Source organism: Coccidioides immitis (assembly GCF_000149335.2).
Source record: "Coccidioides immitis RS genomic scaffold supercont3.1, whole genome shotgun sequence".
Lineage (NCBI taxonomy): Eukaryota > Fungi > Ascomycota > Eurotiomycetes > Onygenales > Onygenaceae > Coccidioides > Coccidioides immitis.
In genome coordinates this window covers 1,493,370-1,514,105 of record NW_004504310.1, presented here as the reverse complement: position 1 = coordinate 1,514,105, position 20,736 = coordinate 1,493,370, and the positions used below count along the sequence as shown (strand labels likewise).

The window sequence follows — 20,736 nt, the reverse complement described above, 5'->3', positions numbered from 1 at the left end:
ACGCGGTGTTTACGGACACAACACGGGCGCGAGCTTGTTTACCGCCATCTTACCCCCAGCAACGGAGAGATGGTTGTTCCGCGACTGGTAACGGGGCTCTCGTCACATGCAAATCCCTCATGATACGTGGGATTAAGGTTTTTTGGCTCTTCCCCAAGCTCAAGGGGAGGGGAGAGGGGGGCATGACGTGAGAAAATGCAGTGCTCCGGTGAAGACGGAGGTGACAGGTGACAGCGAGAGAGAGGGGAAGAGCCTGTGTGAAATGACAAGGGAGTTAACGATCCTGCTTCTTTCGAAGGATGCGACCGCCACACAATTGGTGCCAATTTAATCAAACAGCCGAGCTTCACGCCATTGAGATGGTCTAACTACCCGCTGGGCTCACTGCCGGTGCTGATTGGCTCCCCGCACTGTAGAGGCGGTTGTCATGCGTGCATCTCATGGGATGCAATTGACTTTTTTTTTTCTTCCTTTTGGAGGGGAACAGTTGATGCATATCTCGACACTTCTGGAGTGGGATGTGCTCCAAGAGATGAAGAGCGTGTGCATTGGCTCTGCTGTTGAAGGATGAAACCGCTTGCAGAATGTCAATTGACAAAACCACTTCTTTGACATGCGGATAAAAAGTCACTTCGGTGTCCAAAGTTACTTCACCGTCTACTCTCGGGGAAGGTTCAACAAAGCTCGGAAACACAAGGCCATTTCAAAGCTGTGAGGTCTATCTGATATACACAATATTGACACATCTACACACATTGGGTATTCTTCTCATATCATACACTCTGAAAACTCCCATTGGCGTCTCGCAACGCTTTCCTTTCAATCAAAACCCAATTGCGTCCTTGACTCTTTTCATTGTCTTATCCGCATTACTAGCTGCCTTCCTCGCCCCTTCCTCCGCCACTTTATCAAGGTATTTTCTTCCCACCGCATTCGTCATGAGCTCCGCGTACCGCTCTCGAATCGGCGCAAGATGGTCAGCCACTTTCTTCGCGACATGCTCCTTCAATATCCTCAGACTCGAGCTCTCATGTTCCTTCGCTAATTCCGTCGGCGACAAATTGCAGTTTGTGTCGAAATTGCTGAGGATATCTAGGAGGTTGGAGACACCAGGTCTCCTCTTCGGATCGTAGGTGACGCCCGGTTCGGAGTCGGTAAGTGCCACTTTTATCTTCTTGTGGATTGTCTCTGGTTCGTCGGTGAGGAGGATTCGGGAGTTAGGGTCGGCGTGGGATTTGGACATCTTTTGGTCTGGGGATTTCAGGGACATTATGCGTTTTGCGGGTGCTATTGTTGGTATGTCCAAACACATTAGTTTACGAATCTGATGTGGGATTGAGTGGCGGGGTTTGGCGGGTAACTTACACACGAGAGTATTTGGGGGAGTGAGAACGGGTCCGTATATGTGATTGAAGCTGTTGGCGACTTCGCGCGAAAACTCGAGGTGCTGCTTTTGATCTTCTCCGACAGGAACGTGGGTTGCCCTAATTCGCGATACAATTAGCATGGCTCTGATGCGAGAGCCATTGTCGAATGACCATACGAATGGACCAATATATCCGCTGCCTGCAGAACCGGATACGAGAACAGGCCCAATCTCAGCTTCGCCCGGGCGCTGGAGTCTTCTAATGTCGAGTTCTCCGGTAATTGTAGTTTACTCTACATCTAACGTTAGCGAGCCACTCAATCAATTGATAAGAAGATGCCAAACATACCTTCCACTGCGTCATCCTCGATAGATATCCCATTGAAGAAACTGTGCTAAGAATCCACATCAACTCCGCATGCGCTGGCACCTACACCACTCCCACCCGCGTGTCCGGCAGGCAAGTCAGTCAGCCCTCACAATGCCATAACGAGAACAAGAGTGTCCCATATTGCTATGCCACAAAATAAACGCACAGCGCTCTGAAAAAATATCATAGCCCTCTCCGGCTTCAATCCCACCGCCAGCAGAATCGCAAACGACTGCCTTCTCCATTCCCGCAACACCTCTGGATCCTGCGGCATCGTCAACGCATGTAAATCCACAATCGAATAGATCAACTCCTCTCCCGGGGTTGCGTCATCCTGGAGCTTCACCCATTCTCGTAAAGCGCCTAGATAGTTGCCCAGGTGTGGAATGCCGGTGGGTTGGATACCGGAGAAGATGATGCGTCGGGGGTCGGTGGGCGCAATAGTGGTGGTGCTCATCTGGCTTCGTTGGTGCCATTGGTGCCGCGTTCTGGTATAATTAGCAGCGCGAATTATCGAACTCTTCGTTAACCCGGTGCGGGCTCGAAGATAGTGCGCAGGTATTGACATTTTGAGCTTTCTGCTCGGCCAAAGCTCCCGCGTTGGCCGCCGAGTGAAATCCAAAAAATATATATCACGTGATTTATGATATGACCCGCCAATATTTTTTCGGGGAAACCGAATTACGGAGTTGGCAAAGGGGTTAGTATGAGGAGTACGTAAATAGCGGTCTTCGAATTCTATATAGATCGATTGAAAAGAAGGTGACGTAGATATACATCGAATTCAGACTCCCGAATTTCCCGGCTAAACAGTACAAATAACCCAAAAAACCAAGGATTTGATAATAATACAACTCCAGTGCAGAGAGAACCCGTTTTTTAGCCCTTTCGAACCTCTGATAGAGGTGCATGATTCCGAGTAAATTTTTCTCTCTCGATTATATCTGCCACGGACTCGGGGGATTTTGCGTTCTTTTTGGTGCCAAATTGGCCGAGTTCAGCTTCAAGAGCCTTAAGTACCTCATCGCCAGCTTGATCCATGGACTTGCCAACACCTGTATCCAAGAAAATGCAATTAGTTAGCGTCTCTTAGTCTCGATTTACAAACAAATGTGTGGAAAAGAAGCCGCCAGCAATCCATACCTAGGCTAGCATGCTCCCACACATTGGCCTTCATGCCCACGCCGTGGAATGCATGTTTCCTCAGAAATGCCAACCACGCCTGCACTGATTCCGAATTTCCATCTTTGATCTGTATTAATCTTCTCATAGTAATTCTCTCAAAGTTCTCCGGGGTCTTTCTATGGATGAACGGACTTCGGTATAATGTCCATCTTTCGATGAGTCGTGGGAGCGGAACAGGGCCTGATGCGGGAAGATTGAGATAGTAGGCAGCTCGGAGAGCAAAGTCTGCGAAGAATTCCACGTGGCGGGCACTATAGGAGCGTAGCTGGAGATCGCAGACCGGAAGGCCGTATTCGGCCTTGCGTTTAAGAGGTTTGAGGTAGACCGCTTGGACGCTTCGCGGTAATCTGAACTTGGAGTTGATCGATTCTAGTCGGTCCATCCTGTACGAAATATTCTGTCAATTTAAAGGTACGAACGGGATATGATGTGCAGTGCAATTCTGGCTAACCATTCTTTTGCTTCGGGATCTTCATCTGGGGCCTCTGCGTAGCTATCGTGGCTGGAGGTTAGCAGGTTATTCACCTCGGAAGACGAAACGTAACTCACGATAACTGCTGGGGTGTCAGTTCGGATGCATCCATCTCCGTCACATTTGAAGGTCGGTCTTCTTCTAATCTGAGCGATGTGGTTGTGAGCGGCCTGGCTGGGCTCGATAACTGTGATCGAAGTGGTCAGAATTGTGCCATTGAGCATATGGAAAGGCGCTAAGTACCTTCAGCCGTTTGCTGCATCGCAACGCCGACCTAAAATAAGAAAATGAAAACATTATGACTGCACGGTTTTGCGCGCGTGTCCGCAATGCTTTTTCACATTACCACTTCTCACGGCGTTTCGACCATTCATTTTTTTGGCTGTCGCTGAGAGATCAAATTACGTAATCATATCTTAAATTCTCCAGCCAATGCAAATGCGCCTTGGTGGTTCCGCTCCCAAATTCAAAATCGCGGATTGCATCACGGAGTACGTACGGAGTACGTACGGAGTAGAGGAATCTGATTGCGTCGTGGGTTCCGAAGACTTAAAATACATTCAGTCGCTAGGATATTAACAGCTAAAAAGCTGCTTTCCTAACAAATCTCCTTTTCACTGAACAATCTACACGAATATAACTGCAGGGTGCAGAAAACGAGACATCGCTACCCCGCCAGGAACCACCCTTTCATTTTCAACTGGATATATTCAACTCATCCCACGCCAATTGCACCCTCGCCCACCCCCTGAGAATGGCGGAATCGTCGATGTTTAAGCAAGCCCAGGCGGCACTTAACTACCTAAGACCCCATCTCCCAGAGGCCTTGCGAACTCCTCGAGTAGCCGTAATATGTGGTTCTGGCCTAGGGGGTCTTGCAGATACCATTGATAGCAAGACTAAGGTTGAATTTGATTATCGGGACATTCCGAATTTCCCTGCTTCCACTGGTAAACTAAATATCTTCGCTTATACGCGTGTTTTCATAGATACATATTGGCTCTAACGTTCTGTGAATCAGTACCGGGTCACTTAGGAAAGCTTGTATTTGGATACTTGGGCGCGGAAACGCCAGCTGTTTTGATGGTGGGAAGAGCACAGTAAGTGATAATTTCCGATTTGCAAATAACTGGAGGGATGAGTTTTGCATGGAGATCGAAGCTGATACCGCAGCCAGTTTCTATGAGGGACACTCCATCGACAAGGTCACGTTTCCGGTGCGGCTTTTCAAATTACTGGGCGTGGAGATCATGATAGGTACGGGAAATGAGCATTTGCTTGGAAAACATAAGATTCACAGCCCAACTAAGCAACTATGTACAGTGACAAATGCAAGCGGAGGATTAAACTCCGAGTATGCAGTCGGCGACGTCGTTCTGATCAACGACGTATGTTATTGCGGTTCCACAAACAGAGAGTAAAGCTAATCATGATTGATAGCACATCTTCCTCGCCGGTTTAGCCGGCCTACATCCATTGCGAGGACCCAACGAGGATGAGTTTGGTGTCCGGTTCCCAGCACTTTCAGACGCATACGACCTCGAGCTCAGACGAACAGCGCACCGCGCATGGACCAAAGTCATCCGGGTAGAAAGCAAGCGAAGAATTCATGAAGGCGTGTACGCCTTCTGTGCAGGGCCAAGGTAAGAACATTGCAGGACCGAAGGAGAATGAAACTAATAGCCCGACAGTTTTGAAACTAGGGCGGAGTGTAGATTCTTAAGACAACTTGGCGCAGACCTGGTCGGAATGTCGACCGTGCCAGAAATCATTGTGGCACGACATTGCGGACTTCGAGTGCTTGCTTTGAGCCTCGTTACCAACAATGCAGTCTTGACTCCCGTGCCACGTGGCGATGACCGTCTCCTCCAAGAGACGGAAAGGGCCCAACTCAATAGAATTGTTGAAGAGGGTAAAGCCAATCATGAAGAGGTTTTGAAGGCGGGTAGCCAAGCAGCAGCGGACGTACAGGTACGTCAAAGCTTATTTCTCATGTTCCGTGCAGACGCTAATGAGATCCATAGAAACTGGTCAGACAGGTAGTCCTAGATATGTTTCCACAAACCATTAACTAGGCCTTTCACTGGTGGCCTGGTTATCCCATAAAATCGATATCTATCCATAGACACGGACCAGCGGTCTCCATCTTTACGTGTTGACTTTGACATGATAACATTTCTGGAGAAAAGTTCAGCGGTATTTTCGACTTCGTTTCCTCTTAGCTTGTAATGCTTTGTAGTGAGCCTTTTTACCGCTAGTCTTTGACTCCTGAATTTCGTCATATTTGCGTTTGAAGCGGCCATTCTCTTCTTCAGCGGCCATGGCTTCTTCAACAAAGGTCCCCTTGCGGTCCTTCTTGGCGATGCGAGCACTGAAAAATTCGGTTGAACCTTGAATAATGGTACCAATCTGAGAATACTCTGGAAGCTTTGCTTTACCGCTCTCTTTCTTATAGTGCCGTTTTGGGTCAAGCACACTTCTCATGCGCAGCAGTTGGAGATCCCTTTTCAGCTCAGGGGTGAGGACCGTCCTGGGAAGGTCAAACCAGTCTGAACCAGCAGTGGGTTTTTCTTTACACTAATATACCTGTTAGCGAAGCTCGATAGATTTTTTATCGGCATCTAGGATATAGCAAAGGTTGAATGCATTGACGATGTTCAGAGTAACTATGATTAAAAAGAAACCATCATGGAAGCAGACTAATCCAAAACGGATTAGGGGACCTGCATCAAGAAAAAGTTTGGGATTTGATTTCCTCATAACATCCAAAATAGCATGAGACTGCAAAGGGAAGAACAAAACAAACCTTTTCTACCAATTTCGGTTGCTCGACAGCTCGTGTTGTGTTTGAAAGCTTTTTCAGCCGATCGGGAACAGCTCGTGCTTCATCAAGTGATGCCACACCGTTGACTTCACGCACATATGGAGCCACAAAACGCTCTACCTTCAAGGTTGGGATACTATTTCGATGTAGAATATTAGCCAAACAGAACGATCAGATAAAAGAGAAATAACATCCAGGAAACCTACCGTACTCGCGCTTCAACTTTCGGTTCTTCAAGGAGTCTGAGCTGGTCTTCCCCTTCAGCTTCGGCTTTGTTATTCTCTGCGGCTTGCTTTAGAAGTCGCTGTTCGGCTTCGAGCAGAAGAGCTTGAATCTTTTCTTCAGAAAGAATTTCTTCTGCGTCTCCGGGATGCAGACATTCTTGCATGGGTGAATCCACAGCAACCATTGCGCCTAGATAGAATTGCGCATAAAAACCTATCGAGGACTTTGGACCATCTGGGATTGATGCCGGCTTAGGAGACCATCCTGAAAGTGTTGGGTTGGATTCTCTGTGGGAGAAATTTTGTGGTGCGACTTTTCGAGAGCTCCGAACTTTAAAAAGTGAACCGCCGCCAAGCCTCACGTGAGTCGCATCGGCTCTCTAAACCGGAGGTGGTGATTATCCGCCCCGGTTTCTCTGGGCGTTCCGGCCAAGAGCACTTCGCACGTCAGGGGAAGAGATAAAATGGTTGAATGATGCGTGTAGCAGTCAAAATAGGGTCATATTGGGCATAAGGAATGCCATTCTGCTGGCATATATTCCTGATATTTGGAATATGTTGAGTGACCCTGATCTTCAATACACCTCTAGAAGGCATCTCCTGCTTCCCTTCCATACTGACCAGAGTTACGCGACCTACAAATGGCCATTGCCCGGTAAGAGATCCATGGCAATAGCTAATATGATAATTGCATTATATAAAGTGCAAAATATGTTATGATTCGTGGCTTGAGGTTTAAGCACCTCAACTTCACCCAGCAAGAAGAAGTTCGAAATGGATTTCATGGAAACATTGGGACCCCTCATCCTTGAAGAAATCAACGGATCTGCAGGATGAGAGGGATGAACTCTGCATAGTCTCCATAGTTGGGCGCTCTCCGCCTTGGCCCAATGATACGTCAAATCGTCTAAGTTACTCCCAATGCTCTGCCGCCCTTTAGGGGCTAGGGAGCAATTGGATTGGCTCCTGATACCCCAGAGTGCCAACGAAGCATTCTTGGTCAGTGGTCACTTAACTTTATCACCCAGAAGTTGTCTAGACTAACGTTAGCAATGTATTCTGTACCAGGCGAATGAATCTGTGTGTAAGCGATTGAACCCCGCGGAATGAAATAACGTAAAGATACCAGGACCATGGGAATATCCTGTAAGAAGACATATAAAGATGGATATCCGCAAGAGCATCCGCAGTACGGGGCGTTTGATCAGGGATAAAAAGCGAGGGTTCATCTAGAGCCCTTTTCCCGAGGCTTCTCCGGAGAGAACCAGTGACGACTCCATACATGTCTTGATGTAGCGGAAGATAAACACCGGGTCCTAGCGTTCCAAGTGACAAGATAACGGAAGACCTACCTGTTCAGGGATTGCAAGCTCCGGAATTGCCTTGGAATATAGGCGTGCCTTTTTGCCCAGAAACTTTCGCCAAAGTAGGACACGACAACAAGCAGCTCGCGTGCCAACACAGCTGTTTAGTGTCTCTTTGAGAGCAAGAGTACTCGGAAAGCCGATAATCCACGTAGTCTTCACGGAACTCTGATCCCGAGAAATTAAGTGAAATCTTAGGAACCTTTGTCCTGTATATCGTTCCGGTGCTCCTGCGTCCGGAGTCTGTATGTGCCTCTGGTATGTTGCTTTTCTCGAGAGAAGAATGCACCTCCTCCACTCAAACAAGGTTTTGCCTTGATTCCAATGGAAGATTGGAACGAAAACCAAAAAAGCAATAGTCGCGGTGCTTGAAGCAATTCGGCGATATCATTGGAACTCGCCCCATACCTTGTCTGGAGTAACTCCAAGCTCATTGGTCTCTATCAGGCGATCAAGGGGAACTGACCCTATTAGCTGCGAGAATTTCGGTCACTGAACGCCTTGAAACTCTTGCCTCACCATGCAGTGACAGGGAACGAGAGAATTGGGCAAGGTTGGAGGCATGTAACCACCTGGTTGGCACGAGCGGGTGTGCAGGCTGGGGCCTGCATTGAAGACTGTTCGAGGTTTCGAGAATATCCACAATGTCCCTGTACAGGTCATGGAGTGACACAAAACAATGTGATTATTTTTGTAGAGAAGGAAAAGGGGATGTAAAGAGTGAAATCTCATGCTCCGTAATTGGGCGACAACTGTTTGTGGGAGCTGAGTGCGGCCTAATTCATGCTCACTACTCCGTAGTTAGTGAACCTTGTCTGGTAGAAGCATCGTCCCATGCATCATCTCGTCACATCCACATCCACACTCAACCTGGTTGTTCCTCCAAGCCGCCCAATCTTTCTTCCCTTAATGCTCAACTTTTATTCCTGATCGGGTCCTCTCTTCTGGTTCTCCAATCTCCCTTTTATCCCTCCCTACCATTTCCAAGCAACCTACCCAAACGCGTCCTACAATCGCCCAATCTCACTTGCGCGGTCAGTTAGGCGCGCCGCTGCCCTCACGCCGCATTCCCCGCCGACCAAGACCCTCAATCCTCAATCGCAACGAGTTTTTTTTAGTTGCTTTTTACTGGCCGGGCGTGATAGGAAATAAGTCACGAGTAATAACCTTTTAGAGTCCCCCAAATGGAACCGGCACAAGCAGGCGCCGCCGGAGGCGCTGGTGCTCAATCCGCTGCCTCACGTCAACGACATCACCACCATCAGCCACAGGATACCCAGGGCCAAGGTGGACAGCAGGGCGGTCAGCAGCAACAACAACCCGTGTATGATATTCGAAATGGTGGACACTACGGTGCGTTGTTTTGCTCCTACTGTGCTAGTCTTGGGAGACTGGAATAAACCTGATTGCTTTCTTTCACGGAGCTTGTGGGCTAACTTCTCCACGAATTTTCGGTTAGGATTAAAGGCGCCAGTGCAGCGGTACGGACCTCATAAGTTTGATTTTATGGCGATGGTCGTCGCGCTAATAGATCTACAGCTCTCAGCACAAGGCTATGCACCGGTACCAGAGCTATACACAGGCACATGGGCAAATGTATGTCTCTCCGCGGGGACCACGCTACACTCTCTACCTTGTTATCTCAATGATGGAAGCTAATTTCAATCGAAATATGAATATATAGGTCAATCAAGGGCTAACAGGCCAAGCACGCGATGTTCTAACCACTTACTGGCAACACATGATCAACCATCTCGAATCCGACAACCACGACTACAAAATCCACCAATTGCCTCTTGCCAGAATCAAGAAAGTTATGAAAGCCGACCCCGAAGTTAAGATGATTTCCGCAGAAGCACCCATCCTCTTTGCCAAAGGGTGCGATATCTTCATCACCGAGTTGACCATGCGCGCCTGGATCCATGCAGAGGATAACAAGCGGCGTACTCTACAACGGTCGGATATTGCTGCAGCTCTGGCCAAGTCGGATATGTTCGACTTCTTAATTGACATTGTGCCCCGGGAAGAGGCAACATCTCATACGAAACGATCTGCACCCAGTGCGCCGCCACAGCATGCAAACGCTGGACAGATGCCACCTCAACAACCTGGTGTGCAGCAGCCACACCATATGGGCCCCCCGGATTATGGATCACTAGGCCAACCGCCTATGGGTCAAGAGCAAGATTATAGGCAGCAACCGGCCATGTATGGCGGAGCCGTCCAATCCGACCCTGCATACGGCCAACCCCAGCCTCAGATGTTCGAGGGGATGTACGGATATTCGCATTTGCCCACCCAGCAGGTTCGTCTTTGCGTTCCATATCCCTCTTAAAGTAACACGCAATAGAAGCACACATTGAAACTAACTGATTTGGCAATAGTGACGATAAAACTCGTTGGTGTTTGTGGGAGAAAAGGAGATATCAAGAGCGAGAATAGGAATATGGAGTTTGGTCAAATAATTTTTTGGAGATCGTTCACGATTCTAAATCGGGCATATGATTGTATTCCGCCCCCTGTCAACTAAATTTACTTGACATCGGCTGTGGTCCCATAGTACCATTTATTTACCATTTGTTTCCGGCGACAACCCAATACGTTCTATGATAGGAAAATTACCAGGTTTGCGATATTGGCTTTTCTCGATTCAATGCTGTTGGGGTTATCTGTACATGTCAATCGTAGCTTCAAGATGACTTCATTCCAAATCGACTCGAGAGAGAGCCGAATTTATCCGTCTTTGCCGGTGGACTTTGTAATATTTTCGTGAGCCTGTCGAAGAGGTCAGCCTATCTGTGGTATAAAGCAGCATATTACTTGCAGCCCATAGAATCGAGCATACTTTTCAATTAATATTGGCCCGTTCATCGCATCGACACGGCCATATTTTTTATTCCGAATTGAAATATCGTAGAATTCTTCTGTGTTGTCGGACATCATCAATTGTACGGTTTGCTGCAGTTCGTCGAGATTCTCGAGGAGAATAGGGACGCCCAGTCCCTCTACGAATTTGGTGAGGTAATCCACGTCTCGTGCGAGAGCGGCAACTCCGTTTGGGTTAATCTTTTTGACGTCTGGGGAGAGTGGGAGCGCCTATGCGACTTGTCAGAAGAGGCAAAATGACCAAGGGCGAAGGAGAAAGGGGCCTCACCAGAACCATATTTGCGGCATGGCTCAGGGCGTCGAAATATATAAGTTCCTTGATTTCGGTCGGCAAACCAAGGAGGGTGGAGTTCATGATATTAGACAGAAACCGGGTCAGAGTCTGCATATAGTTACTCGGCTCCATCTGCAAGCTTGGTGCATTCCAGTCGTATTCAGCGGTTTCGATGAGATCGTCGATTTTAGAATTGACGAGCTCGAAAATTCGCTTTTCAGCAACCTTCTTGTTATTCCGGAACTTCTCTGTTGCAGCAAGGCTCACTGCTCCATCGCCAGATGATGGTGATCGTGCTGCAGCTAGGAGCAGTTCAAGCTCTTGGCATGCTATTTCGAAGTACTCGAGGTTGATGAGAATTTGGACAATTTGGCCTAGGTATTGAGCGCTGAGCCGTTCGACAAGCGTCTCACAGACTTTGTCGGAGAGCAGTTCGTCCAAAGACTATGAATATAATTAGTCGTATACCGAATAGGAGTGCTTGAAGCCGCGTACGTTCTTAAGGGTTTCGTCGATAATATTCGGGTGCTGAAAATCATCGTTCGAAAAGAAGTAAAACTGATTCAAGAAATTCCGAATATCGATACAACAAAGTGGATACATCTGCGAAAAGGGCAGGACGCAAGGGAAGCTATTGATCATTAGCGGTGGTGCTATAGTTGGCGCAGGTAATTTAAGGCTCACATCTGTTCTTCTCTGGGCTTCTCTGGAGTATACCAGCTCACATTGAGAACCTTATCGTATTCTTCTTCATTTTGTATTGCCATTGGCATGTAATCGTCGGATTGGACGATCTATTGTCACTCGTGAGCGACGTGTCGGATCAGTCTTTTCCAATCGGGGGGATGCGTACCTCTTGGAAGTCATCGCTGAACCTCCGTTTCAACAGTTCAGCATACCTGTCAAATAACTCTAGTAAAAACCTATCAAAAGCTCCTACTGGAAAACCCCATGTCTGTCGGACTTGTCAGTGGAATGACTCACGACAAGGAGATCACAACTCACATCCATTGTTTGCATGAACAAGGCAATTAGGTTCTTGATTTTTAGTAGGTTTTCTGCATTATCCACCGACGGCAGCGCCTTTTTCATCAGGCCGACTGCGGTCTGGCACATCGAATCCCAGAGCTCGTCGACCTAATCCCGGTCAATTATATCTTGGGGGCTTGAAACTGAGGGAACAGCATACATCAACTGGCGACCTTAGATCCGGTATCTTTTTCATCGTTGTTCGCTCAACGATAGCGAACCCAGCGATCTCCTCGAGGAGAGTGTGCAGACAAGCACCCTCTTCGTCGAGAAGATTAATTGTAGGAGGCAGTAATAGTTCCTTCTGCCGCCTTCTGGTAGTGGCATATTCGACACGGAACTTATCCATCTGCCCAAGGGACTGATGGATATGCAAACATTCAAACAGAGGAGTGAAATCGACTTGAAGGTCATCGTTCTGTAACAGGTCAAACTCTTCATGCTCATCCGAAATCAGTTCAATTGCCGAGTTCAGCTTGAAATGCTCGAGATATGGTGTTTTCTCAGCACGCTCTTTCAGTCTGGCTCGACGCAGATCTGTGTGATAAAGAGATATTTCCCCAAGGTATTGTGACATCTCTCTGATACGGTAGAGCCATGTGTTGAGGTCTGCCATCACAGCATCTGCAATTGCCTTCTGAGTAATTGGAACGGAACGCTGAATTACTTCCGCAATTTTATATTGAGTCACTCCCTTTAAATGAACATTCTGCAGTTCATCCAGAGCCCGCAGGGCCGCATAATGGTTCTTCCTCGCTAATAGATCATAGACCTGATTTGCCAGGAGCAGTACCTCCAGACAGTCCTGCAACGCCTTCGAGGTGTCATCAATATTCTGTCGGTGGCTCCGGGACTCAACCAAGGCTTTCTTCTGTTCCGCTAACCTCTTTGTGCTGGCCTGGATTGACTGATTGAGGTCTAGGATCTCCGACGTCAGGTTGACAGTGCCCTCTCGGATGTCCAGCAGCTGGTTGATAGAGGTCACAAATTCCTGATGTGTAGAAGTACATATACTTTCGATCTGGGCTTCACGATCGTTCGCGAATTTGGTGAGGGATTGCAGGAGCTGAGAGGTTCGATTGCCATGGCTATATTCTCGGATTGAGGGAATAAGCTGGTCTAAGTAGTCTGTGTCCGAGGAAGAATTGACTATCTATATTGTTTCCGGACTTCTGTTACTATGGAATGCTGAGGTGGAACGTGTCCATTCTAACTTACATGGTTAAGGAGGTAGGAGAGCTCGCTGCGGGAGTTTGTCGGCCCCGGCATATTTGTTCCAAACCAGTTCTCTGGTCGCAATCCGGGAAAACCACAAAGAGAGGACAACTTTTAAGTAGAAGGAACGAGCTTATACTTCAACTCTACTATATTTTTCATTGGGAATTGCCTGCTGTTTACCATGCCGCATATTGCTGGGGCCTGACGCTGTTGATACTGGTCACAGGACACTCCGGGGATGATTGGTTGGTTAGATAACGTAATCCACAAGCGAGCGAGCAGCTAAATCACCATATTTTCCATTTCCTAACCCATCCAGTTCAACGCGCAATTATGCCACCAATTCGCAAGAAAAATGCTAGAAACTCTATAGAGATAGAGGGAAGACTTGAGCTTGCAATATCTGCTATTAAAAAGCAAGGAATACCCTTAATTTCTGAAGCTGCATGCCTCTTCAATGTGCCACACTCTACTCTAGGTTATAGACTTAGTGGCCAGTCTTCCAGGGTGAATTTACACACAAATTCACATAAATTGACTGAACCTGAAGAGAACCAGCTAGTTTAATAGATTCTAGACCTGGATAAACAAGGATTACCCCCCTGGCCAGCATTTGTTGAGAATATGGCTAATCATCTTCTCTCATTACAGAATCCCTGTGAGGATCATACTTTGTGGATCAGTGTGACAATGGATCTCTAGTAGGAATTGTATATGGAAAGGAATACACAAGAGCAAAAGTCTTATATTTTTCTAGCAACTGTATACAACTGTAGACAAGATTATCACTGACCTTCATTAAGAGATTCATACAGTGGCTGTCTTTTATGTGTACTTGTGAGCATATGACCCAGTGTCTTGTGAAGTACACATTCACTCTTAATAGTTATCTTATAAGCAGCTCTCAGTTCTTACAAATATTGTTTGTCTGTATAAGAGATTTGCAGATAAATTCTTACAGATTTCTCTCTCTTATAAAGTCTTGATTTCTCAAGATAGCTGTCTTATTAAAAATCTTCATGAGTAGAAAACAAAAAAATCTCTTGAGAAAATAAAAATTTTCTTATAAGAAAAGGAGTATTTTTTGTGCTGGTTAGCAGGGCGCTGAGCCTGTCGCGCCCAACCACCATTGGTCCACCTTGTGCACCATGCCTGTTGCAGTATCACTGTTGCTGCTTCAGAGATGGTGTCTGCCTTGCTGCTTTTGCAGTCATCTTACATCACCTCAACATCACCACCCAATCTATAGAAACCCATCTCTTAAATGATGATATACTGGAGCGGGGTATGATGGGGTGCCTCGTCAAGGTAGGCGAATTGGTTGAGATGGTGAAAGCGCAGGAAAGATGAACATCAACAGCAGAGTAGTCAAAGGCCGAGTAGTAAGAACAGTTATAGGCATGCCCTAATGGACGCCTAAGCTGATAAGGGATAAGAGTACTAGGGAGCCCTGTACTAACACAGGCAGCTCTAGAGAAGAACAGTAGCAAGCTTCATGAACAAGAGATCTTCACATTCTCTCACTAACAAACTAACTAATAAGAATGAACAAGTATGTAGTGTAAGTGTAAAGATGCGTGAAGATGTTAGGCAAGATGTAGGGGCTATGGGTGGTTTATATAGCTCAGAGAGAGTAGCTTTGTGGGAGGGTTGTGCCTCAGACCAGAACAATCTTTGTTCTAAATCAGAATCCCCACTACATTTTCTCCTGACCTCCAGTGTTGGCATCCCCTGACAACAAGCACCATATAAAGCAAAGCAAAAGCAACAAATGTAAGCAATTTAATAAGAAAAATAAGAGAATAAGAATTAGCAATTGGTAATCTGGTAAGAAAAGACATAGGAAATAAGAATAAAGAGAGTGATGTTAGCAATCTCTAATAGTGATCACCATGATTCTCTTCTTCCACCACATTCTCAGGAGAAGGAGAAGATCAAACAGACACTGGATTAATGTTGTTGTGCCACATACAATATCAATAGGATTTGTTACCAAAAGCTCTCTTTTTAATTTGGTATATCTTGACAATAGCATTCAGGGCAATTTATGTGGTCTTTAGATATCAGTTATTAATGAAGTTCTGGGTCTTCTTCTCATCTGGGCCAAAGAGGGTATCCAGTTCCTCAATTACTATAGGGTTGTCCCATCTAACTCAGCCTACCAATGCATCCAATATAGCTGCTAAGTCTTGTAATTGAATGGCTGTAGGGAATCAATATGGAACTGATGTGTAACAGTTGGCCAGATGGTGACAATGGCCCTGGAACTAGGTCTTTATATGCAGCAGAGAGCTGGGACCAGGTACTGGCTTTGTTGACCTCTAGATGTTCATGGTCCTCGTGGATTGCCACATACCAGGGTAGCATAGTGCAGCAGACCTTTTTGCATGGACCATAGGTCCTATGGGGTAGCAGAGGGCTTGAAATTCAAACATCACTAGGCTTGCAAATAACATCAGTCCACTTGATACCAAATCTCTTCTCATTGTCTTTGGTATACATAGTATCCTTAATGCAGTGGACATAGCCATCAGTGGATAAGCCCTGTTCTTCAACCAGTCCCCACCAATCTTCTAGATGGTTATGCATTCCTGGTAAGACTTCTGTGCAGTCTCTGGGCTCTTCTGCAGTTAAAGTCAAGGATCCTTGTATCATGTTAACGCCCCTTCCAGTAGTAATAGCATCTGGAACATTGAAATCGATATGGCGAAACCCAGTTTTATCCCCTGGCTTTGCATACTTGGCGTAACACGACGACGAAGAACCGGAGGCGAACTATGGAGTCAAAACTACCCCAAGAGATATGGCGCTGCTCAGCTCGTCGGCCGATGCCGCAAAGAAGAAGCGAAATGAGAACCGGGATAATGCAGCCAAAAGTGCCTTGAAGACCCGTGGGACTTCGAAGCGCGAGAGAATACCAGAATGTTCCCAGTTCCCAACCTTGATTCATGACCATTGACAGACGATGCTGCTGGGCGCCCGCCTCGTTTGGGCCAAGCAGCTTTGCTTCTTCCGCTGCAAGTGTATCTACTAGTTCCTGTCTGAGTCGACCATACTCTTCAGGCTGTTCGGCAATCTCATCCACAGCTTCGTCTGTCAGCCATGGGGGAATGCGGCACATCTCAATAGGCAATGAGCACATCCACTCCAGATCCACAATACAGGTCACATTCCAGTCTTCATCGACAAAAAAGTTGCTCTGATTGAAATCGGTAAACGTCAATATAAAAGGGCCGCGACGCAGGCCCGGGTCAAAGAAGGATGGCAAAGCCGCTCGTAGGATTGTCAGAGCTGCTGCCTGGGCACCGTAGTCACCAAGATTGTTGATTCCATTGGGCTGATGAAGGAGACGATTGTCATGAATCCTTAGAACATCAAGGATATAGGAGTCGACTGTCGAGTAGGTGTAATTGCGAGGCATGTCGGTCGGAATGTTTTCATTCTCCAGCGCCTGGATCTCAAGTGATAGTGGCCGGTTGGTGAGTTGCAGATAACCGTTATTATCAATTACAAACGATCCAATGCATGGTAACGGGGTTCGTGTGATGCTCAACAAGATTTGAGAAAGTGAGCGAAAGAGGTTCCCACGTAACCGGTCATCATGCCTTTTTTCACTCCATGTATTAGAAAGCATCCGGCCGGCCGATTCCTCGATGTACTCAATCAGAAGGTAACCAATATCCGTGGCTTGACTTTGTGGCTGATGGGGAACGTAGCGCGAAGGCAGCGGACAACCAAGCAATGACAGGGCTAGGCACCGAAGTTTAAAAAACCGCCGCTTCCAGAATGACAAGCAGGTGGCCGTGGTGAACTGAAAATGCACAAAAATCAACTGAGTCATCAACAAAACGGGAGGGATACATACTGTCTCTCCAGTTGATACAGCAAACCCATACATGTGTGGGATGGGCACATCTGCGGCATTCTGCTGAAGCCACGCATAGGTCCCAGCTTCACATCGAAGTTTCTCGTCGCTATTTCCCGGGCAAAAGTGGTCACCGACACGATATGGAAGTGGAAACCGGAGCATCAGCCTTTGCCTTTTCCTCCTCCAACTTGAGGAGACAGTGACCGGAATACAGACATTGAAGCTGCCATAGATCCAGTCCCCAGGGCCAGCCACATAGCATGCATCGGGAGATGCGCCAAGGTGGTGGGCAACGATTGATCTCATCCAGGCGCGCTTGTGGTGCAAGACATCAAAGAACTTTGCGCGTTGCTTGACGTATCCTAGGCGATGGAGGATGTTGATCTCCTCGTCTTTGGCGAAGGAGTATGTGATCTCCCCATGAAGAAGGCTGCGGGTCTTTTTGGCCATTGTTCGTCGAGCGAGTCAACAATTGTTTGTAGAGACCCAAAGCCCGCCTCCAATGGGGCCTGGAAGCTTAAGAGTACTAACCCTAAAAGGCTTAGCCCACATGCCTTTATGGGGTCGCTCGATGTTGCTGGGCACTCCGTAGTCTCACTAGAGATATAATATCAACATAACTCTAATCTGAATAACACAACAGAGCTCAATAACATAATAATATATAGAGAGTCTCTATTGTTCTCACTAGCTCTGTATTATTATTAGATAATGAAAGCTAGCTTAAGAGAAAGCTTTTTCTTACTTTCTCTTTCTCTTTTTTTTTTTTTTTTCTTTCTTCTCTAGTCTCTTTCATCTTTATCAAGATAAGTGAACTCTCTAAGCACTGCTTTGTGTGGGAGGCAGACTGTTGTGGAAATCCCGAGACTGAAAGGTATCAGGGCCGCGGGAAGGTCAACAGATTGGGGGAGTGATCAATAATCCAATGGTGCTCCAGTTGAGTAAGCAGTCTTGCTCTGATGACAAAGGGTTTCTGTACAGGTATATCAGAGTCAGGGCAAGGCTAAGGTGCTTTCTCAAGAGTAGCAGATTCAGGTACAATTTTACAGTATCACAAGACTTCAATGGTATGGAAAGTAATCAAGGTATGAATGTAACTGAGTTAAAGATATCTGGTCAAAGTCAATATCTGTCTCCAGCGACATCTAGGCCCATAAAATCGAAAAAGGCGCGTAAGAAGGTGTCCTGCGATAATTCAGAACGTGAGTACTCATAAGTATAGCGGACGAGGAACGGGCGGCTGTAGGCAACATCAGATGCCTCCAGTGCTGGTCTGAAATGTTTGATGATGCTGTAAAATCTCTGTTTTGCCCGGGCGTGCTGATCCGCTGGTAAGGATTCAGGTCCGGAAAAGTCGATGATGCCCTCGACTGAGGCCTGATGGCGATGCCGGGCCATTGTAGTGATTAAAAAGTATCAGGAATCTTGTAAATGATCGTCTGGGATCACCATTGTCAATCTCATGAAGGGGTGCTGGGTAGTCCCAAGCACCCTGCAGGACCATGGCACCCACAAATTCTGCTGGGGCAGGGGGAACAGCAACCACAATCTAGAGAAGATTAACCATGAACTGAAATGTGATAGAGAATACTCACATTACCAGCCAGAGCCAGCAGAACAACAATCACAGGAAGAAGAGAAGGCACAACAGAACTCTAATGTAAGGGGTTCGCGGGCGAATCCTTACACTCAAGCTGTAAGTGCCTTGCACAAGCTGACATTGGTTTGCATGCTGAACACTTGTGAGGGCTGGGAGCCGCTCGCGAGCACACATAAATAAAAGGCAGTCACTGCACAAACCCCTTAATGGAGGCCAGTGGCAATCTTGTCTAGAGTCATACACAGTTGCTAGAAGAATATAAGGCTTTTACCCTCATGTATTCCTTTCCACACACAATTCCTACTAGAGATCCATTGTCGTGCTGATCCGCGAAGTACAATCCTCACAGATAAGAAGATGATTAGCCATATTCTCAATAAATGCTGGCTGAGAAGGTATTCCACATTTATCCGGATCCAGCACCTATTGAAGTAGCTGATCTTCTTCAGCCTTAGTAAATTTGGTTAAATTTGTGTGTAAATTCACTCTTGAAGACCTGCCCCTGAACTGATCCTGCAGAGTAGTGCAAGGCACCTCAAACAGACATGCAGTCTCATGAATTGAGGCTAATTCTTGCTTTTTAATAGCATTTATTGCAAGTTCAAGCTTCCTCTCTATGTCTATAGAGTTTCTTGTGTTTTTATTGCGAATTGGTGGCATAATTGCACGTTGAAGTGGCTTGATTAGAAAATTGAAGATGTTTTGAATTTGGTGGCCGACTCGTTTGGGTGGGTAGTATGTGGATTACGTTAATTCATTAATCGGCTTACTAACCTGCCACTCAGCCCTACTCGTCGGCTGGCTTGGCATCAACTTCACTCCTTCATGCCACTCAAAACAGCGACTTGCAAAGGGTAACGGGTGGCCCTGTTCTCCCTTAGGGGCTTGGAGTTATGCTCCAAGCGAAAAGCCCTATTGATACCTTTGCTTCAGCACATATCAAATCTTTCGGATTGCCGTTTCTTCGTGAATGTATAAAGGACCTCACTGACAGATATCAAACATTCAGCAAATTTTCAAATGTACAGCACCGCCTGTACATGGTTTCAAGTGACTTTCCGGAAATTTCTTTCTCTGGGAAAATTTTTATTGAGAGGGGCTGGTATGGCCGAGCCCCAATTGTCAGGGCTGATGACTTGATATTTTCTTTGTTAACCCCGTGTTATACACGGGAAGACCCGTTCGAGGCATTCCATGGAGATGGGAGTGCTTGTCAACGATGGCTACCATCACTGGTTGGACACCGTCTTGTTCAAGAGAGGAGGGAATTCAAAGCTGTTCCGTCGAGTCCATTTGGAGCAGCTCACACAAAGCTCTATCTAGATATCCTATCAGGCAAGCTCGCATCAAAGAGACCACCTAGCTTCTTGAGGACACGGCCGGGATGATACTGGGCCTATGTATATACATATAATCTATATACCCACATCATTCATGCATCGCATCATATATGCCTCTGTTTCCAGGTGTGGCGCAAGTCCCGTTGAGTCGCCGGCGCCGGCTTCGAGGCCTTCCCAAAGCGGCAGCGCCCCCTTTCAGGAATCTCTAAAACCTAGCGCATGTGATATCGGCTGTTGGAAGAGAAGACGATCACCGAGAAGGTAGGTGGTGCCGTTCGCTGCGTATTAGACGCCCAGCTGCCCAACAGTCCAGAGCAGCACTGCCAGCACCCCTCACTCCCCTTGCCTAATCGGGACATGTTGGGCCAGGTGCTTATCTCGTTCCCCGCGCCCGCTCTATCCTGAACAGGCTGTGGCTCGTTATCGTTGCGAGGCCGTGTTGTGCTACCCCTCTTTTCGCTATCTGCTGCTCTGTGTTATGGGTGGCTGGCGGGGGGTTGTCAGCACGCATCCTCACTCTGTTGCTGTGACTGCACCTGATATGCCGCCATTCTACCTCTTTGACAGTGGGCTCTCATCTCGACATTGCTGTCCTCCCAGCCACCCCGTTCTTTGGTGCCTGAAAATTTTCACTCAAGGAGATTCCCTCTCCTCCTTGCCACCCTCCCATCCTAGTCTCCTTTCCGTCCCCTCTCCTCCATCTTCCCCTCTCTATC

At 47.1% G+C, this 20,736-nt stretch overlaps 8 protein-coding genes across 8 annotated transcripts; 2 read left to right on the top strand and 6 right to left on the bottom strand.

The window, feature by feature from the left end:
• Positions 1-683: 683 nt before the first annotated feature.
• On the bottom strand, positions 684-2,304 carry CIMG_10982 (tryptophanyl-tRNA synthetase; the record flags this gene model as incomplete). Its single annotated transcript, XM_012358971.1, has 5 exons — positions 684-1,287; positions 1,366-1,484; positions 1,544-1,659; positions 1,716-1,796; positions 1,903-2,304. 5 exons carry the CDS (start codon positions 2,302-2,304, stop codon positions 824-826), a joined length of 1,182 nt encoding a protein of 393 aa, XP_012214394.1. The 3' UTR covers positions 684-823.
• A 139-nt stretch (positions 2,305-2,443) lies between these two features.
• Positions 2,444-3,716, bottom strand: CIMG_10983 (ribosomal protein S10p/S20e). The gene is made up of 5 exons (XM_012358972.1): positions 3,637-3,716; positions 3,471-3,580; positions 3,373-3,414; positions 2,880-3,304; positions 2,444-2,791 (listed from the first exon to the last, which is right to left on the bottom strand). The coding sequence occupies exons 1-5, from the start codon at positions 3,688-3,690 to the stop codon at positions 2,616-2,618; spliced, it is 807 nt and encodes a 268-aa protein (XP_012214395.1). The 5' UTR covers positions 3,691-3,716; the 3' UTR covers positions 2,444-2,615.
• Positions 3,717-4,147: 431 nt separating this feature from the next.
• CIMG_02566 (inosine/guanosine/xanthosine phosphorylase) lies at positions 4,148-5,519 on the top strand (the record flags this gene model as incomplete). Its single annotated transcript, XM_001248794.2, has 7 exons — positions 4,148-4,343; positions 4,415-4,493; positions 4,571-4,650; positions 4,717-4,781; positions 4,834-5,036; positions 5,085-5,364; positions 5,418-5,519. 7 exons carry the CDS (start codon positions 4,148-4,150, stop codon positions 5,466-5,468), a joined length of 954 nt encoding a protein of 317 aa, XP_001248795.2. The 3' UTR covers positions 5,469-5,519.
• On the bottom strand, positions 5,327-6,726 carry CIMG_02567 (rRNA processing protein Fcf2). Its single transcript, XM_001248795.2, has 3 exons — positions 6,424-6,726; positions 6,200-6,353; positions 5,327-5,970 (listed from the first exon to the last, which is right to left on the bottom strand). The coding sequence occupies exons 1-3, from the start codon at positions 6,624-6,626 to the stop codon at positions 5,584-5,586; spliced, it is 744 nt and encodes a 247-aa protein (XP_001248796.1). The 5' UTR covers positions 6,627-6,726; the 3' UTR covers positions 5,327-5,583.
• Positions 6,727-8,675: 1,949 nt separating this feature from the next.
• On the top strand, positions 8,676-10,323 carry CIMG_02568 (CCAAT-binding protein). Its single transcript, XM_001248796.2, has 4 exons — positions 8,676-9,158; positions 9,265-9,401; positions 9,490-10,110; positions 10,190-10,323. Exons 1-4 carry the CDS (start codon positions 8,990-8,992, stop codon positions 10,190-10,192), a joined length of 930 nt encoding a protein of 309 aa, XP_001248797.2. The 5' UTR covers positions 8,676-8,989; the 3' UTR covers positions 10,193-10,323.
• Positions 10,324-10,423: 100 nt separating this feature from the next.
• On the bottom strand, positions 10,424-13,279 carry CIMG_02569 (exocyst complex component Sec15). Its single transcript, XM_001248797.2, has 9 exons — positions 13,213-13,279; positions 12,155-13,147; positions 11,971-12,102; positions 11,819-11,920; positions 11,650-11,759; positions 11,461-11,596; positions 10,960-11,409; positions 10,651-10,901; positions 10,424-10,580 (listed from the first exon to the last, which is right to left on the bottom strand). The coding sequence occupies exons 1-9, from the start codon at positions 13,261-13,263 to the stop codon at positions 10,496-10,498; spliced, it is 2,310 nt and encodes a 769-aa protein (XP_001248798.2). The 5' UTR covers positions 13,264-13,279; the 3' UTR covers positions 10,424-10,495.
• A 1,483-nt stretch (positions 13,280-14,762) lies between these two features.
• CIMG_02571 (uncharacterized protein) lies at positions 14,763-17,530 on the bottom strand (the record flags this gene model as incomplete). Its single annotated transcript, XM_001248799.2, has 2 exons — positions 14,763-17,023; positions 17,078-17,530. 2 exons carry the CDS (start codon positions 17,528-17,530, stop codon positions 15,932-15,934), a joined length of 1,545 nt encoding a protein of 514 aa, XP_001248800.2. The 3' UTR covers positions 14,763-15,931.
• A 672-nt stretch (positions 17,531-18,202) lies between these two features.
• On the bottom strand, positions 18,203-19,330 carry CIMG_02572 (uncharacterized protein; the record flags this gene model as incomplete). The annotated part of the gene is made up of 3 exons (XM_001248800.2): positions 18,952-19,330; positions 18,676-18,904; positions 18,203-18,629 (listed from the first exon to the last, which is right to left on the bottom strand). Exon 3 carries the CDS (start codon positions 18,476-18,478, stop codon positions 18,203-18,205), a length of 276 nt encoding a protein of 91 aa, XP_001248801.2. The 5' UTR covers positions 18,479-18,629; positions 18,676-18,904; positions 18,952-19,330.
• Between the last annotated feature and the right edge of the window lie 1,406 nt (positions 19,331-20,736).

Bases quoted from the DNA above. Each gene is read 5' to 3' on its own strand.
- CIMG_10983 (XM_012358972.1), bottom strand. From the start codon at position 3,690: ATGTTTTCATTTTCTTATTTTAGGTCGGCGTTGCGATGCAGCAAACGG. The intron at 3,305-3,372 runs GTTAGCCAGAAT...TATTTCGTACAG, and splicing joins GATCCCGAAGCAAAAGAATG to GATGGACCGACTAGAATCGA. The intron at 2,792-2,879 runs GTATGGATTGCT...TCTTGGATACAG, and splicing joins GTGGGAGCATGCTAGCCTAG to GTGTTGGCAAGTCCATGGAT.
- CIMG_02567 (XM_001248795.2), bottom strand. From the start codon at position 6,626: ATGGTTGCTGTGGATTCACCCATGCAAGAATGTCTGCATCCCGGAGAC. The intron at 6,354-6,423 runs GTAGGTTTCCTG...ACATCGAAATAG, and splicing joins AAAGTTGAAGCGCGAGTACG to TATCCCAACCTTGAAGGTAG. The intron at 5,971-6,199 runs GTTTGTTTTGTT...CAGGTATATTAG, and splicing joins AACCGAAATTGGTAGAAAAG to TGTAAAGAAAAACCCACTGC.
- CIMG_02568 (XM_001248796.2), top strand. From the start codon at position 8,990: ATGGAACCGGCACAAGCAGGCGCCGCCGGAGGCGCTGGTGCTCAATCC. The intron at 9,159-9,264 runs GTGCGTTGTTTT...ATTTTCGGTTAG, and splicing joins TCGAAATGGTGGACACTACG to GATTAAAGGCGCCAGTGCAG. The intron at 9,402-9,489 runs GTATGTCTCTCC...ATGAATATATAG, and splicing joins ACACAGGCACATGGGCAAAT to GTCAATCAAGGGCTAACAGG.
- CIMG_02569 (XM_001248797.2), bottom strand. From the start codon at position 13,263: ATGCCGGGGCCGACAAACTCCCGCAGCGAGCTCTCCTACCTCCTTAAC. The intron at 11,410-11,460 runs GTACGCGGCTTC...TTATATTCATAG, and splicing joins TCGACGAAACCCTTAAGAAC to TCTTTGGACGAACTGCTCTC. The intron at 10,902-10,959 runs GTGAGGCCCCTT...CAAGTCGCATAG, and splicing joins ATGCCGCAAATATGGTTCTG to GCGCTCCCACTCTCCCCAGA.